We start from the raw sequence: 17,348 nt of genomic DNA, 5'->3' as shown, positions 1-17,348 counted from the left end.
TCAGCTCATGATGGATACGCAGCTAATGTGCGAATGCGATTTGTGCGTATACGGACGTACAATTTCTGACGTTAACATGCGTATTTCAGTTCGCGCGTAAACGCTTCCACTGTGAGACAAGCCTTATGCTCGGAAAATCGGAAAGGGTGGACTCAAAAATTAAGATAAAGCCGTTACCTACTTCCATCTGTCTGTATGGTATGGTTGCTGGAAAAATCTATATTCTAAAGAAAGAACGCAAATTTTTGGGAATTTTTGATTTTGGACTCTTGATACAATTCTGTTGTGCACACTTATATGTTCCACCCTGCAAAAAGGTAAGTTAGATACAGTAACCCTAATTTACTTGTGACTTTACCTTGTTGAATGGGCCATTGACGACTTTCCTGTCAATTCATCGGCGTCTTAGCCTAGGGGATCTTGGGAAATAAGCAACGGTGTCTAGGGCCTCAAGAGAACGCGAGCATTTTTTTCTAAATTTAAAAAATCTGGAAACTAGTATTCAAACTTCCAAAATGTTTGTGAACATTTCCACAGATACCATCCCTACAGCAGCTCTGACGAGACTATCCTCGGCCGTACTTCTTCCTTCGTTTACTCCCTTCGCTGATCATTTAAAATCTGCATCGCAATTATTTTCTGTACTTTTCTACTATAATAACATCTCTTCCTACCAACCAATTATTGCTCCTTGAAATTCAATTACCTTTCTCCCTCTGCTATTTTCTGGATACTGGTGCCCGTGAATTGCCTTAAATGGCCTACTTTAATTAAAATTAGTTAACAAGCCGTTTAATCAGCAAAGATAAAAGATTGAAAAAACAAATTTGTTTGTGGATTACTAAGTAGGTTGAACAAGGCAGTCGCGAACCGTTATGGGGACCAAGAATGTGGAAGCCAAACCTTTAATTGGGGGTTGCGACGAGGGTTGCGGAAAGCGTTGCTATAATTCGAGCGTAAGTTTTTTTTTAAGTGGTACCTCTCAACCGTGTCTGAAACATTGCAATTCCTTCAGAGAAACGAGAAAGTGAAAAATGCAGCTCCAACGTCTTTTCAACATTCGGAGAAGATTACCTTTACGTGGAGTGGGATAAACGTCTCCACGGTAGCAGAGGCTAAGAAGAGCACGGGATTTCTTGACTGCGGACTGATGGCTAGGACTTCCTCCAGTGGGCATGGAAAGCTGATATTAAAAAACGGTATGCAATTAGTGCGTTTCAGTTGTGTAGTTCCCCTTTCAGTATTATGTGTTGGCGCCTCAATTTGCATGAAACAACTTTTAGCAGTGGCCATGGCAATCGCATCACCGAACAAATTAAATGAGGTCACCGTCTGAGTGTTTTCAAAACCCCATTTACAATCTATAGTGTACATCCGCCACGGATGCCAATTATACCTATCTGTTTTTTACACGAAATAACGACAACTTCTCATTAACAAGTTTTTTTGTTGGACGAGATCGCTTGTGCAATAATGGCGCAGTAAAACGCAGTTTCGTAATAAGGCCCTAACTATTTATCCATATAAGTATGCAAAAAAATTGGTTGTATATATAGAAGATTAAAACGAAATCTTTGTAAAATAAACAAAATATTTCGCTTGGTCTTTTGAAAACATTTCATCTGCAATTCTTTTTTCGAATAAATTTGAAATCTGTACTGTTTGGGCCCAACAATTGCAAATGAATTTTCTGAGTTCTTAGTGAATGGAATTTTAGGTCGTTCGGATGGGGCGCATCCAAAAGCCTAGGTAAAGTAGTTAGTTACAACCTTCCATATGTTAAAGATTACTAAAAGAAAAGTCAAAAAACGCAAATTTTGGGCAGCATTCCATTGTTTTTATTTCAGAAAATAAATGAATAACGAAAAACAATTGAAGTTTTTATAATAGCATTACGCACTTTCATTAGGCTCCTTTGATAGAGATTTTTTTTCTCTTTTCAATGATTTCAATGACATTTTGAAGATTCATTGCGACGAAAACCATTTTACTGCTAATTTCGTTGTGTACCTACACGTTCATTTGTTTTATTTTGATGTAGGATATCTGGAATAATGTTATTGATCTAATTATAATAAATTTTTTTAAAAAATTTTCTTGAATAAGAGAAAAAATCTGTATCAAATGGGCCTAATGAAAAGGTGCGCTGCCATTTTAAAAAATTCAATTGTTTTTCGTTACTCATTTGTACACTGAAATAAAAACAACTGAATCCTGTCTTATTATGGGAAATAAAATAAAAACAACTTTCATATAGAAAAATGTTGTATACATTCCATATTTACCGAGATATATACCTACTATATTCCATACATAATGGGCACCCTGTATAACACAACTTGCGTGTTTTTAGAACGGCGTAGGTCCAAGGTATTTGAGATCTTTTCCCGGACATAAACAAAGGCATAGAAATGTTTGCAAAAGCCCTAAATCTCTAAAGTTCTTAAAATAAGAATATAAGAATAAATTTTGCAGAACTCTTTTAACTTCAATGTCTTTTTCTTTGGAAAGACGAAATTAGAAAGATCTGAAAAATGCCTAGAAACTCTGCAAAAGCATAGACAACTGCGAAACTACTTCGCGGAGCTTTGGAAGAACGTAGAAAACTGTAATAATGGATCAAAATGTCGAAAAAAAATGCTTGGCAACTCTGAAAAAGACTAAGATATATTGACGCTCTTGAACGCGTTTAAAAATCTAGCGCTGTTGAAAAGCTGTATAGTACACTCTAGAATCTAGAGCCTTCTTAGTTCCCCTGTATAGCTTTAGAGAAACCTCTACACCTTTTGTGTAAATTTTTAGGTCTATTCTAGAGCTAGACGAATTTAGAATTACCTAAAAAAGAGCCCCGAAAAGCCTTTGCAACGCATACCAGAGCATTTCAAAAATGGAAACTTTTCAAGGCCTTTTCAAAGAAATCAAGCGCGATTAAGGTCGTTTTATGAACTATTTAGGGTCTCTCCGGACCAATTCCGTACATTTCTATGCCTTATCAAGCCTTTCTAAACCTTTCCGTGTTTTTTAGGTTCGCCACACTCTCGAATTGACTTTGTAAAACCTTTCTAATGTTTGGAACCTTTTCCGGGCCCTTCCAAACGTTTTCCAATGCCTCCCGAGCGTCTTTCCTGACCGCCTGAGGTCCCTGTTTCAGGACCAATTCAGCATTTTCCCATGCCCTGAACCTTTACCATGGGCTTCCTAAATCAATTTTGCTCTGCAAAGAGCAAGAGAGCTTTAAAAAAGACCGAGTGTTTCTGGAGTACACCTGAAAGCTAATCCGGAAAACCGTGACTTAAGACGCTCTGGAGAGAACTTTAAAAGTTTGTGGCAAGTTCCGCAACAAAACAATAATGCTCTGGAAATGTGTCGCAAATGTCTGAAAAGTATTTATAACAATTTGGAAAGTAATCAGTGCACTGTACGATTTTCCAGAACAATCGAACGCCACCGAGGAGTAGGGGCTTTCCACGGTCTCCCAACTGCCATCTTTCCGACCATTTCCAAACCCTTGTAGACTCATTGGGCCCTAGAAAACTCCAAGAATTACTCTGTAAAAAACATGCCAAGATGTGGAAAAGACCTAGACAGTTGTGAAAATTCAGAATGCTCTGAAAAGCGTTTGGAAAGCTCTGTAAAATAAACATTTTTTTAAAGAAAACACAATGGAGCACTAAAGCAGCAGTCATCGGTGGTCCACATTCACATTCATCTCGGAATCCCCCCCCCCCCACGAAAACTCGTTCCAATTAAAGTCGCTCACGGAATATTTGCATTCGGCATATTTACTCCCCAAAGTTCGCTCCCGCCCCACTACTCCTTCGTCAGGCACTATCTCCACACTCGGTGAGTTTTAAAATGAAATAATTGTTACCAGAATACTAATTGCAATTTAATTTAAAAGAAAAATTACGAACAGACGGACGGATGCACGCACGGTTAACCACTAAAAGGCAAAAGATCGATTATTGAAATGCGCTTTCTTATCTAAACGTCCATTTCGGGTAAGGATAAACTGAAATTCACGTCTCGTACGGTTATACCTTCCATACGTTCAAACATATGAAAACTGTTTTTGGACTAAACTGACATTGGAAAAGTATGGGACCGGTGTCAAACTTCAAGTTTTGTAAGAGCGCACCTAACGGATGTAATCTCCACTTAATCGGAGGTTGTTATCTGTAATCTGACTTAATTATACTTATCCAAATAGTCGGAATGAAATCTCCAAATTCATCAGTGCCCTTTTGTTGGTTGGAATGTGAGGTCAACCGGCGCAATATATTATCACGTTGATATTTTTCTTAAACTGCATGACCTTACCGATTTTAATCCTGGATTTTGGATACCATTAGAAAACTGAAATCGGTAATTAACGGACCTAAAAAATAAAATTGATTCTCTCTCTTCTTCCCTGGCAAAAGAGCTTATCGGCGATAAGACAAACAATTAAACAAACAATTAAAACACACACGGCTCACTCCTCGTCTCCTAAAGCAAATTCAAAAACTACAATTTCTTAGTAACGAAGCGCCCAACTTAAAACGCTTCTAGATACCGGGTGTTCAACAAAGCTGGTCGACTCCACAAATATACCGGGTGGTCATAACTTCGGGTATGTACTTCAAGGCGGAAAACGAGTGCTTCGTTACAAAAAAACGCCCGCAGATAAATTCAGCACAGGTATATTCGCCTTCGAAAGATTCATGTCGAAAACAATTTCTACGACTATCTAAATGTTTAAAAAATTAGCTAATTAAAATTCCGTCCCTATTTTTGACGAGGGTCAATGCAGCTTTTACAAAAGATAGCGTGACATCGGTGGAATGACGGTCGTTCTTGGACGTGTGAGATAATATCGTAAAATTCCTGGCGAAGATACCGCCGGCAAATTTTTCGGAGGCGAATCTTCTGAGAGCTAATACTCCGGGGGCAAAATTCCAGAGGCGAGTTTTCTTGGGAGTCAAATTTTCCGCGCGGTCACTATTCTGCGAGCGAATCTTCAGTGGGTGAATATTTTGCGAGTGAATCTTTTTGAAGACGAATTTTCCGGGATCAATTTAATGCAATCTTGACTTTTCATAAATAAACATTTTTGGGAAATTTTGCAACTGACCCACGTCTAGTTCTTAACATGGGTTGGTACTTACTGAAAATTTCTTCTTTTTAGCGCAATTTCCAAACAGAAAATGAACGCTATCGCCGCGTGTCTGTCCGTCTGTATTACGACTACTCCTTCAGTTTAAACCTTTTTCGTTGTGGTTTTTTTTTATTATACGGTCTAACACAACCCCGAGCATATTCAGTTTACATTCCGTTAGACAGGCTTTCTATTTATAAATTTGCTTAGGAACGTGAATCTCTTTAAGAACGAATTTAGTTTTTTAGTAAGTACTGCTTGCTCTGGTAACCCAGATCCGAATCAATCTCCCGTTTTGTGCGCGAAACAAAACTAAAATCTTGGACCACGTATTCACCGATCTTGTAGCCCAAGACCGAATGCCTCTCAAAAAATCTCGGAAAACGATAATATGCAAAACATTGCTAATTCCACCAATTACTTTCGGACTTTTACAATTGCACCAATTATACAATTTATTGGAAAATTTGACCCTCTAATTTTGATACCCATCCTTAAAATCTCAAAAATAAATAAAAATTTAGGGCTACCGTTACAGAAATTAATTATAATATTGATTTTAAGTTAACGGAATAGCTCGACCAGGCGAATTACTGGCAATAATGGGCTCCAGCGGTGCCGGAAAGACCACCCTGTTGAATGTCCTCACTGGGCGGTCCTCTCCTCGCTTGGTGGTATCTGGAATGCAATGTGCCAACGGCGTACGCATCACTTCAAACGTGCTTACGAGCATGCTAGCCTACGTTCAACAAGAAGATCTGTTCATCGGTACGCTAACGGTGAAAGAGCATTTAATCTTCCAAGTATGAAGGTGTTAACTAAACGGCGTACTCACTTGCATATTTTAGGCTCTAGTTCGTATGGACAAACACATCCCGTACAAGCGGCGAATGGAGAGGGTGCAAGAGGTTATAGTCGCATTGGGCCTCGCCAAGTGCGAAAACACCACGATCGGCATTAAGGGCAGGCGTAAGGGTATTTCAGGTGGCGAAATGAAGAGACTGTCCTTCGCCGCGGAGATCCTCACAAATCCATCGCTGATGTTTTGCGATGAACCCACGTCGGGCTTGGACTCTTTCATGGCCATGAACGTGGTGCAAGTACTGAAGGAACTCGCTCAGTTGGGCAAGACGGTAGTTTGCACAATTCACCAGCCATCGTCGGAATTGTACGAGATGTTCGACAAGATTTTGTTAATGGCAGAAGGTCGGGTGGCCTTTCTCGGCACGCCGCGAGAAGCCGAAAACTTCTGCGCCGCGTAAGATCGAAACGAAATATGGAGAGTGTTAATTTATGTTTTAGACTGGGCGCGCCCTGTCCGAAAAATTATAATCCCGCCGATTACTTCATGCAGCTTTTGGCGATCGTACCGAATCAAGAGGAAGACTGCAAGCAGGTGGTGAATATGATGTGTGATGCATTCGCTGGATCTGGTTACGGTATGAAACTTGCTGCTGAGGCAGGCGCAGTCGTGAGTAAGCAACTATGGGTATAAATCAAATGCAGCGTAAATCTATTAGGAAAAAGAAGTGTACAAACCCGGCGATTCTTTTAATGGAAAACGTAGAACTCCTTACAAAGCGTCGTGGTGTGCCCAATTTTCCGCGGTTCTGTGGAGATCTTGGTTGGCCGTTGTAAAAGAACCTTTGCTAATGAAAATGAGAGTGATACACACGCTTGTAAGTTGCTGCAACTTACGGATCATGTTTCTAAGTTGTGTTCTATTAGGTACTGGCCATTGTTGTAGCAATTGTTTATTTTGGTCAGAGTCTGACCGAGGAGGGTGTGATGAACATCAACGGTGCGATCTACCTACTTATCCTTAATATGAGCTTTCAAAATGTGATACCTGTGATTAATGTTTGTAGCTCCACCCGCTGCTGTTTTGGCATTAACAAAAAATGGGTTTGTAGGTATTTTGCCAAGAGCTGCCTGTGTTTTTGCGCGAGCATAAAAACGGAATGTACAGGACCGATGTCTATTTCTTATGTAAAACACTGGCAGAGTTGCCTTTGTTTGTTGCACTTCCACTACTTACAGTCGCCATTTGCTATTACACTATTGGTCTGAACCCTTACGTGAGCCGATTTCTGATCGCTGCTGGAATTCTAGTTTTAATAGCAAATACGGCAGTTAGCTTTGGTCAGTAGCATAGCTATAACGAACTCGCCTCTTACTATTGCCTTAGGTTACTTGGTGTCTTGTTTAAGCAGTTCAATAGCAATGGCCCTGTCATTAGCAGGTCCACTGATGATCCCAATAATGCTCTTCGGTGGATTCTTTATGAATCTTGAGTACAAAGTCAGATGGTAATTTCCAAGATAATTGGCAATCTTTTTACAGCTCAATTCCGAAGTACTTTAGATGGATTTCCTATTTATCGTGGATACGTTATGGATTCGAAGGTTTAATGGTAAATCAATGGGAAGGAGTTAATCATATTAATTGCACGGAGAACATGGCTTGTCCACAAAATGGTACTATGGTCTTGGACACCTACAGCCTTTCAGAGGTGGGTTTGAGTAAAGTGCGTATGTATGTTTTACCATTTTTATGATTCCAGAGTGATGTGACAACAGCTTGCCTTTCCCTATTGGGCTTGACATGTTTATTTAGACTCATTGCGTATCTATCGTTACTACTCAAAACTTATACTTTGGAGTAAAACAGATAATATAATAATAAGCTTAAGCAATTTTGTTAATAAATTAATTTTTGGTCATTAGTATACATTATTGAAGTGTTGTTCCAGGAATATTTATATTAATTACGCTTTTTTGCTTGCATTCCCGTTAGGACAATCACTACCGTGTCCGTGTGTTGTAATACTGTTTTGGGTGCTTCCGTGGACGTAACCCCCCGCCGAATTCTGGACTAAGCCGTTTCTTCAATTCCGCCGACCTTGGCCAGAAACAAGTTTTTTTCTTCTGGTGGCGCTCGAGTCCGTCCGTATCGCCGACAGCCGCTACTTTCGCCCTCTGGTGTGATTTAATTCCATAGATTTGTCAATTTATTTATTTTTCTTTTAATCACACTTTAATTTTGATTCCGCTAATTATACATGCCATTTGCGCGCGGATTTCCTATCGAAGGTGGGATCACGGGGACTTAATCCCAAATATCGCACGATGGACTAATATGGATAGGGGTGAGGTGGAATACCATTTGACTCAGTTCTTAACAAGTGGGATACCTTGAAAGTAGTAATATATGGCCGCTTCTAAATCACACTAGATGAAAATCCCTAGAAAAGTCACTAGAATTGAGTGGTTCTGAACTGTGGTAGCGAGGTTTGCGCCTGTGCTAAAGTCAAGGTCAAGGGGTCGAGGTTTGTGCTCGAGATAAAGTATCGGAGGTTTGCGTCCGAGCTAAAGTAAGTCGGTTTGCACCTGAGGGTTCTTGTCGATGGTAGTGTACGGCCGATTCTAAATCACACTAGATAAAAATCCTCCTAGAAAAGTCACTAGGATTGAGTGGTTCTGAACTACGCTAGCGAGGTTTGCGCCTGTGGTAACGTCAAGGTCAAGGGGTCGAGGTTTGTGCTCGAGATAAAGTATCGGAGGTTTGCGTCCGAGCTAAAGTAATTTGGCTTGCGTCTGAGTTCTTGTCGATGGTAGTGTACGGCCGATTCTAAATCACACTATATTCTAAATATGACTTTGAAGATGTGGTGGGGATTGACGCTTATATAAGCCTCTATATGTTCGTTACAAGGTGTAGGTACATGTATTATAGATGTCGTGAATGGCATACGCTGAGGAATTAAAGTATATACTTCAAAGTATTCACAGACAAAGTTTCATTGAAATATATTAACTTTGTCAGTTTTTTCAGTGCATCACAACCTTCAAATTATTAATTTTTAAATCAAGCCTTTAATAAATTCGGCTCACGGGACGTTTGCGCGCACCCACGAATCGACTGCCGCTGAAATCAATTATATCTCGTACACTTTTCAATTTACAGAAAAACTTTTCAGACAAATTTTGTAGATAAATGCATCAGCTACAAATTTTGATTGAAACTTTTTTCCGTATATTTAATATTTAAACAATTAGAGTGAAAAAACAAAAACAAAATTTTTCACTCGACAATTTTCCAGAAAATTGCATACCTATCTTCGTAAAGAACTTTTCATATTAAGCACAACCCTTTTGAATACTCAAATTTGAAATTTCACGAGGTTTTTATTTTTTGTGAAGCTATATGTGTACTTTGACCACGCTATTAGGGTAAAAAATGACACCCCACTTTTTTTACAAAAATACACGTTCGCATCAAGAATCCGAATCAAACGAAATCTCGATAATGTCAGTCTGTCGGTACGTCTGTACTCTCACGGCTGAACCGATTGGAACCAAATTTGGTACACATATTCTTAGACATAAAAGAGCAGAATTGCGCATGCGAGTGGTATCTCTATGCTAGCCACAGCAAGTTTTTTTTAAAGCATACAAAGCCCATATGTATACATTTACAAAAAAAATTATCTGTTGAGAGGTTCCACGCTGTATATACAACTTACGATGATGCACACACTTGCGAGAGCTGGCAACCATGCAATTTCTAGCTGGGGAATAAAGTCCCTAGATTGGTAGAGTACCGCAATTGACGCCATTTTGACTCCAACACTTTGGTGGGAAATTTGAAAAGACGTCACATTTAATCTAGATAAATCTACAAAAATTTATTTTCGTACTTCCGAGACTGAAGTGACAACTGCAAATAAAAATTAAAGCTTTTACCAAGCTGTGCTGTATGGAGTTTTGTGGATATAAAGCTTGTTTGGGAACAAATAACTGGTTTTAGTATTGAAACATAGAAAAGTAGCTGTTTAGAAATAAAATAATATTGCTCGTAGGTACATACCTACTTTACGGACATTCTTATCACAAGGTAACCTAAATAACCTGTAACCACGTTCGCTTCGATTGTTACACCCAGGAACACAACAACCCGGCATTGTTTCAGTTTTTTAAACCAAATAACACGAAACACGTTCTCTCTGGCAAACACGAAAACACGATGACGAATTGACGAATATCAACAGTGATATCAACGAAAGCAGGTTATGATCTGTGGTTATGATATCAACACGATGCCGCGATGCCGTCAGATGTTATCGGCGGCCAAACTCCAAAGGAGTGGACAAATCAATTGCGGTACTCTACCAATCTAGGGACTTTACTGGGGAAAAGCTGCCTGCGCCATCTAGAAAAGCACGAACGTGGGTTACGTTTGGCATTTTGTCTTGAATGGCGGTCGTGAACGCGTCGCTCCATAAATGTTTGTTATTTTGTGTTTTTTTAATGCAGGTAGTCATTTTTGCCTTTCTTTATATCGTATTTGTGTTTTATATGCCGCATTTTATATTTTTTGTGTTTCAATCTTTGTTTTTTTAGTTTAACCGCCATGCAGAATGACATGTTTAATACCGTTATCCTATTGTTTGTAATTGTTTACATTTTTGGTGTAATGTTTGCTTAATTTATGTTTATTGATGTTGATTATTTGGTCTTGTCCCTGAAGTTACACTCATGTAAGTCTTGGTCATTTGATTTTAATATGTGGCAATTACCGATTCGTTTGATGTATGTACTGACTTGTCGTTTGTTACTAACAATTTTCTCCGTGAATGAAGCAGTCACGGGGGTGGAAATAAACCGTAGGCAAAATTGAGTTGCGACACCTAATTCCACGATTGTCTTCGACATTCAACTGTAGGCTCGAAACCAGGAGCGGGTTCCCTATCTTCCAGAAGCGGGATTACGCTAATCAAAGCTCATCAGTTTAGAATCTATGTGCGATAAATGAGTGGCGATTCAATAATTTCTACATATCTTGTTTTTAGTTAAATTTGCCTACAAGGCCATGTAATGTTCTATCTTGCTTTTAACCAAAGAACTTTATTGCACCAAAGATGAGTCACATCTTTTACGTTTACCTGCTATTTTTTGTGATGTTATAATTTTATGTTAGGTATACGCATTCACATCATTACAAACAATTAATTTTACAACACAATTTGACATTAATTTGACGGCTGGTTTTTTTATTGGTAAGTTTTTTTTTCAGCCCATTTCTATTTTTATTCGGTGAACTACCATTTTCAAAGTTTATTTTTGCAATGTAATTTATTTCGACTTAAATTTCAGAGCTTTTACAATCATAATAATTACGATCATTATTAAACAAACTTTTCACAATTTGTGTGTTTTATTTAACGTTCCTTCCCTAATGTGCTTCAGGTCAAAGCGGTGTCTACAACTAACGTAAGGGGGCCCTACCTTAGATGTTTGATCACGTGCCCCTTTTCAAATTTAAGCGGGATCTTTTTAGTTTTTGAGGGAATAGTCATTCGGGTGACCATTTTTAAACGTTGCTGCGTTGACTTTATTACCCGTTCATGTAGTGTGAAGTTAGCGTAGAAACTGGGGGTTAAGTACACTACACTGTATAGGCCGGTTTTGTACCACATTCAAATCTTGGTAACATTCGGCTAGGACTGAGTGGTACATATAGAGCCCCTACGTTGTGTTATGCCTACTCTGACTGTTCTTGTTAAGTGTTGGGACGTGAGACCTAAGACACACTTGGGAAGGGAATTGAATAAAACGCGTCCGAAGAATTATGAAATAAAATATATTACCACGAGGCTAGGTTCCGAGGAGCACATCTACACCGAAAAACCAGGGAAAAAAGAACGAGAGCAACAAAAAAACTTGGCATAACACACAAATGCAAGAAATAAATCAACCCTGACCGCAAAATGCTTGAGAAAAATACGCAAATCGAATATGTCTCAAATCGTAGAATAAAAATCAGAGAATCGATAAATGCTACAAAACACAAGGGCATTATAAATGAACATGGAAAAGGTGCAATCAATTTCAACAAAACTCGTAAAATGATAAATAGCATGTGCATAAAAAACATCAAAAGTCTATCTGACGCGTTATGCGCCAATACATACATACAGAGCCAGTAGATTTTATCCTTAAACTATAACCAATGATTAATTTCAAATAAAATGCTTAAACAAAATAGAACATATCATTTATTGCATTACTAAGATTTTTACATTAAAAAAAAACTTCAAACTGCTATTGAACGAGAACATAATCACTACTCTCTATATTATGATTATTATAGTAACGCTATTCAGTGAAGTAATATAAACAAACAATTTGCGCTTTGTGAAATCGTATATCTCGAAAACAACCGATTCAATTAATGTTAAAAACCATGTATGAATAGCAGGAAAAAATAAGATGCTTAACCACAATAGGCCCGATGCAGTAAATTGTTGTCACAACCTTACCGCCAATCAGTTAAGCATAAGTCAGACGTTGCTCATGTGTTTGTTGGGTAGGAAGCAACATGTTACAGAATCGGAACTGTATGACGTACTTCCTCCATGGAAAAAACGCGTCGAGTTATACAGGGCAACATCACACCGATAATATACTTCCACGTGAATACATCCATAAATACCTAATAAAACAATATAAAGGCACCTGTACAGTGTAACAGTACATTTAAAAGAAACCTTGGGGCACGCCACGCTTCAATAAACAATTATCGGCATTTGGAACGCAGAATCCCACGGAAATTAAACTGCGCTTCCAGTAATTGACATTGTTGCGCTATACGATTTGGTATTTTATTTGTAGAAAATTTTAAATATTGAGCTAAGGTTATGTTCAAAAGAGGGCTTTTTTGCAATTTAATTCTTCAGGGACACCCAATCTCCTTGAAGTAAATGATTGATATTAACCATAAATTTTGGCAATATTTATTTTTCTTAGTCTCATTATGTACGAATTTTTTTTTGGATTCTGCTATATAACCGAAAAATAAATATATTATTATTATTATTAATTTAAACGTGAATATTTTTTGCGAATGGTAATTTCCCATAGGTGTCTTGATCATCCTAGTACTGATCACACTCCTGGCATCAACAAATTTCTGTATTTAACATCAAAATCGCTGAAATGGGAAAATTTTCAATGCTTGGGTACGATTGGACGCATCTAAAAATCACAAGGGGGCTTTCTAGACAGGAATGAATAAGGTGATTGTCGTTTATTTAAAAGAAACAATTAACATCGCAAAAAAAAACAAAAGAATAAAATTTATATTTGCAAGAGGAATATAATTCAGCTGCGTAAGTTATTTAAATACAAATGTACTATAATGATAACAATTGACAAATTAAAAATATGACTCAACGTTAATATCTTTGAGAGAGTAAGACCTACTGGAAATACAAGTAGTACAGTACTATTCTAAAGGTAAACATAAAAGCTGCTCCAAGTAGACATACAATTAATTTTTTTTTGGCACTACACTATTAAAAGAATTTGGGGGGCCTGGAATGAGTACGAAGTTTTCTAAACACTATCACAACTTTGTAACAACCTACATCACTGTACAGCAAAATAAAACAAGGAAGACTAAACAAACATGTTTAAAAAGCCTACGTAAATATCACAACTATGAGATCTAAAAGACTAGAAATAAGTACGCGTTGCTCCCAACCTTAGGCCTTATTCACATTTTCCAAAACCATAGAGCACAACTGTAAGCAAAACTTTGTAGAAAACTCCTTTAGGAAACCGGAAGGTTTCTGTTTTATTACGTCGTCCTTAATGATCACGTCGCCTAAATTATCATTGTAATTTTTGCAAAATAACAAAATAGAAAGCGGGTAGAAATACTTATCCATATTTTTCAATAGTATATGTTCTAAGATAGGCACAGGTAGATTATTAGATAACCAAAATTCGACAACCTTCAACAGAATATTCTGCATTAAAATGTGGTTCTCGGAGCAGTAGGTTTGCTTAATGTAAAACTCGACGAGACGCGCCCCGAGCTCGGTGATCTCACGCGCGCTCGGGTCTTTAATTTGTAACAGCAACTCATCGTCGTCCATCATTTTGTTCTTCATATTCCTGTAGGGATTGTCCGAAATCAGCTTAGAAACGGTGGATATCGGTGAGCTGTCGGCCTTCACCGATTGCACGTACTGCGACATCGTCTGGCGCATGTCGCCTGATTCGGATATACTGCAGGGACTCTCACAACCGCCTTGATCTTCGTAGTCGTCGCTCCACTGCTGTATGCTGTCCAGCGACGAACTACTGCTTAAGTAGTTGGTTTTCTCGTGCGCAAAGACCTCGTAAATGTCGGCGTCCAGCTTACAACTGTGCATCGAAAAGTCGTACTTCTGCCGATTGATGTATTCTCTAAACGCCTGAAGTTGAAAGCCCAAACTGTCGCTGTAGTGCTCCTCTAACATCGCTATCTTGCTCGCCGCTTGCAGATTGTTTACTTTCAGGCACTTGGACAGAACGCCTTCCGTATCGTAATATCCCGCGTAGCTCTCCAGGACGTAGTGAAGAGTTTTTTGGCCGAAAGTGTACGAGGCAGTTTGCTTGATTTGCTCTAAAGCAGATGATCCGTTAATTTTCACCTTGTCGGTACGAGACTCGGAATTATTTTCGACGCAAAGTATCGAAGAAGGTAAAAGGTCTCTGTTGTGATACGAGTCGCCATCGGATGGGCTGTAAGTAATCGCCATTGAAGGTAGTCCGGGAATTTCGATTGGGAATAAATCGGTCCCGTTTTGGACGGTGTGTGGAATTTTAATTGCACGCTTTGTGTTTTTAAATATGACCACTTTACCGTCTTTGTGCTTATATTCTTCGTCTTGAGATTTTCCAAGTAATGTCTAGAAAAATGAGCAGATAAGAATGTCTCCTTATAAAGAACCTCCCCTCAATAATTTAATTAATTCAACCAACAAACTATTTTCATTGGATTTCTCTAGTAAATGGGGTGATAATCGACCTTATTAAAATTGAAAGAATATTTGGATGCAACCAATCAGTATGGTTGGGCGATGGTACACTAACATAAGCCATCCCTATGGATTAGTGGCATCTAGATACTCTAGAGCTACTTGTTCAAAAAAATTAGTGTGATTTATGACATACCAAATTATTCTACGTTAAATTCCCAAGAAAGTATCTAAATGAAGTCGTACAGGAAGTGATGGGGAGAGGCCTTTGAAATTAATCGGGAAGACACTTCTAGTGACCTATCCTAAAGCGCAAATAACGCGCCACGTGACATTGGCACAAACGTCTGCATTGCCTCGGGCGCCATGTAACGGTCACGTACAGACGTTCCCTTATGTACTGCTATAGAAAATAGAAGTTCGTGCAGTGCCTTCAAAAGGCTCAAGAAAGTAATCTGAACAGTTTGAAGAATAGGTATTAAGACATTTTTCAAGAGGATTTTCAGATCTTTTTAAGCACGTGTATCATTGGAAAGAACCAAGGAAACTCAGAGAAGAGGGTGAAATGTTCTGGAAAAGACTCCCACATATGTAGAGAGAGGTTAAACAAGTAGGACAGATGCAGCAACGACTTGACAAAGTATTATAAAATCATGGGAAACACTAGAAAACGCTTAAAGGGTTTCGATAACCTTTATATTCTTACTTACCAGAATCCCTAGAAGGCTCTAGAATTAACACAATGCCCTGGAAAGCATTTAGAAAACTGTCGAAGCTGCCTACGACTTTCCGGATCGTTTTTGCAGAATTGATAGACAGTTCCTAGAGCTCTACAAAACCGTATCTCCCCTTTGCCCCTTATTACCCGAGGTGAAGTACAGGTTCCCTTGAAAAGTCTCCGATTTTCAGGAATATTTGAAAAGGGGCTTTCCAGATCTCTATACAGCGTTGCCTGAACATTTTATCGAATTCACAGTGTTTCAAGGCTCTGGAAAGCACTCGTAAGACTATGGAATGCAGTTAGAGACATACCGTAGCCTTCGAGTGTAAAAGGCGCTGGAATTACCAGTTATAAATACACAGAACAATAGCCTTCAGATCTTACCAGAGCCTCAAATGCCCAGAAAGGTCTATAATGATCTTACCCGTGGGCATACTTTCTAAGCACTGTACACTAAACAAGCACATGCACTGCGTTCTTATCAAGTGGGGGGTGGATTGAGTGACGTTGAGGGGTCGAACGACCCTAGTTAGAGCGGTAGTACAAAGGGCTCGAATTTGCGGCCCTCCTATCGTAATCTCTGGAAGGGCCCTAGCAAGCTATCAAAGAAACAGTTATGAAAACACGGAACCATAGTCTCAGCGTGCTTATCAGAGTGTCAAACGCCTAGAAGGCTCTAGAATGGACTTACAACAATTTGGAAACAACCTAGTAAGCTGTCGAAGACGCCTAGGCCGTTATAAAAATAAGGAACCATAGCCTTCGGGTGCTTATCAGAGCCTCAAACGCCTAGAAGGCACCATAATAAACTTACAATACTCTGGCAACGACCTAGCCAGCTGTAAAAGGAGCCTAGGCAGTTCCGAAAATACAGAACCATAGCCTTTGGGTAGTCACTAGAGTCTCAAATGCATTGCATGTTCTAGAATGACCTTACAATGCTCTGGAAACGACCAAGCAAGCTGTCGAACAGGTCTAGGAAGTTATGAAAACATGGACCCATCGTCTTTGGGTGCTTACCAAAGTCTGAAATTCCCGGAAAGCTCTATAATGAACCTAGCACGCTCTGGAAGAGCACTATCAAGCTATCGAAGAAACATAGGCAGTCATGGAAATAAGTAACCATAGCCTTCGGGTGCTTACCAGAGTCTCAAACGCCTAGAAGACACTATAATAAACTTACAATGCTCTGGCAATGACCTAGCAAGCTGTAAAAGGAGCCTAGGCAGTTCCGAAAATACAGAACCATAGCCTTTGGGTAGGCACTAGAGTCTCAAATGCATTGCATGTTCCAGAATGACCTTACAATGCTCTGGAAACGACCAAGCAAGCTGTCGAAGAGGTCTAGGAAGTTATGAAAACATGGAGCCATAGTCTTTGGGTGCTTACCAGAGTCTGAAATTGACGGAAAGCTCTATAATGAACCTAGAACGCTCTGGAAGGGCACTATCAAACTATCGAAGAAACCTAGGCTATTATGAAAACACCGAACCATAATCTTCGGGTGCTTACCAGAGTCTCAAACGCCTAGAAGGCACTATAATAAACTTACAATGCTCTGGCAACGACCTTAGCAAGCTGTAAAAGGAACCTAGGCAGTTCCGAAAATACAGAACCATAGCCTTTGCGTAGTCACTAGAGTCTCAAATGCATTGCATGTTCTAGAATGACCTTACAATGCT

At 39.1% G+C, this 17,348-nt stretch overlaps 1 protein-coding gene across 1 annotated transcript; it reads left to right on the top strand.

The window, feature by feature from the left end:
* The first annotated feature begins 1,146 nt into the window (after positions 1-1,146).
* On the top strand, positions 1,147-7,859 carry LOC116180399 (protein white-like). Its single transcript, XM_031500369.1, has 10 exons — positions 1,147-1,199; positions 5,702-5,940; positions 5,986-6,395; positions 6,440-6,626; positions 6,658-6,816; positions 6,866-6,997; positions 7,051-7,279; positions 7,326-7,431; positions 7,481-7,649; positions 7,701-7,859. The coding sequence occupies exons 1-10, from the start codon at positions 1,151-1,153 to the stop codon at positions 7,800-7,802; spliced, it is 1,782 nt and encodes a 593-aa protein (XP_031356229.1). The 5' UTR covers positions 1,147-1,150; the 3' UTR covers positions 7,803-7,859.
* The last annotated feature ends 9,489 nt before the right edge of the window (positions 7,860-17,348 follow it).

The sequence above is a fragment of the Photinus pyralis genome, unplaced genomic scaffold (assembly GCF_008802855.1).
Source record: "Photinus pyralis isolate 1611_PpyrPB1 unplaced genomic scaffold, Ppyr1.3 Ppyr1.4_LG9, whole genome shotgun sequence".
NCBI lineage: Eukaryota > Metazoa > Arthropoda > Insecta > Coleoptera > Lampyridae > Photinus > Photinus pyralis.
This window is presented reverse-complemented; position numbering and strand designations above follow the sequence as displayed.

What these genes read in the sequence shown, in the direction of transcription:
- LOC116180399 (XM_031500369.1), top strand. Translation starts at nt 1,151, where the DNA reads ATGGCTAGGACTTCCTCCAGTGGGCATGGAAAGCTGATATTAAAAAAC. An exon ending in TGAGAGTGATACACACGCTT is followed by an intron (nt 6,817 to 6,865) that starts GTAAGTTGCTGC and finishes GTGTTCTATTAG; the next exon opens with GTACTGGCCATTGTTGTAGC. An exon ending in AAATACGGCAGTTAGCTTTG is followed by an intron (nt 7,280 to 7,325) that starts GTCAGTAGCATA and finishes CTATTGCCTTAG; the next exon opens with GTTACTTGGTGTCTTGTTTA.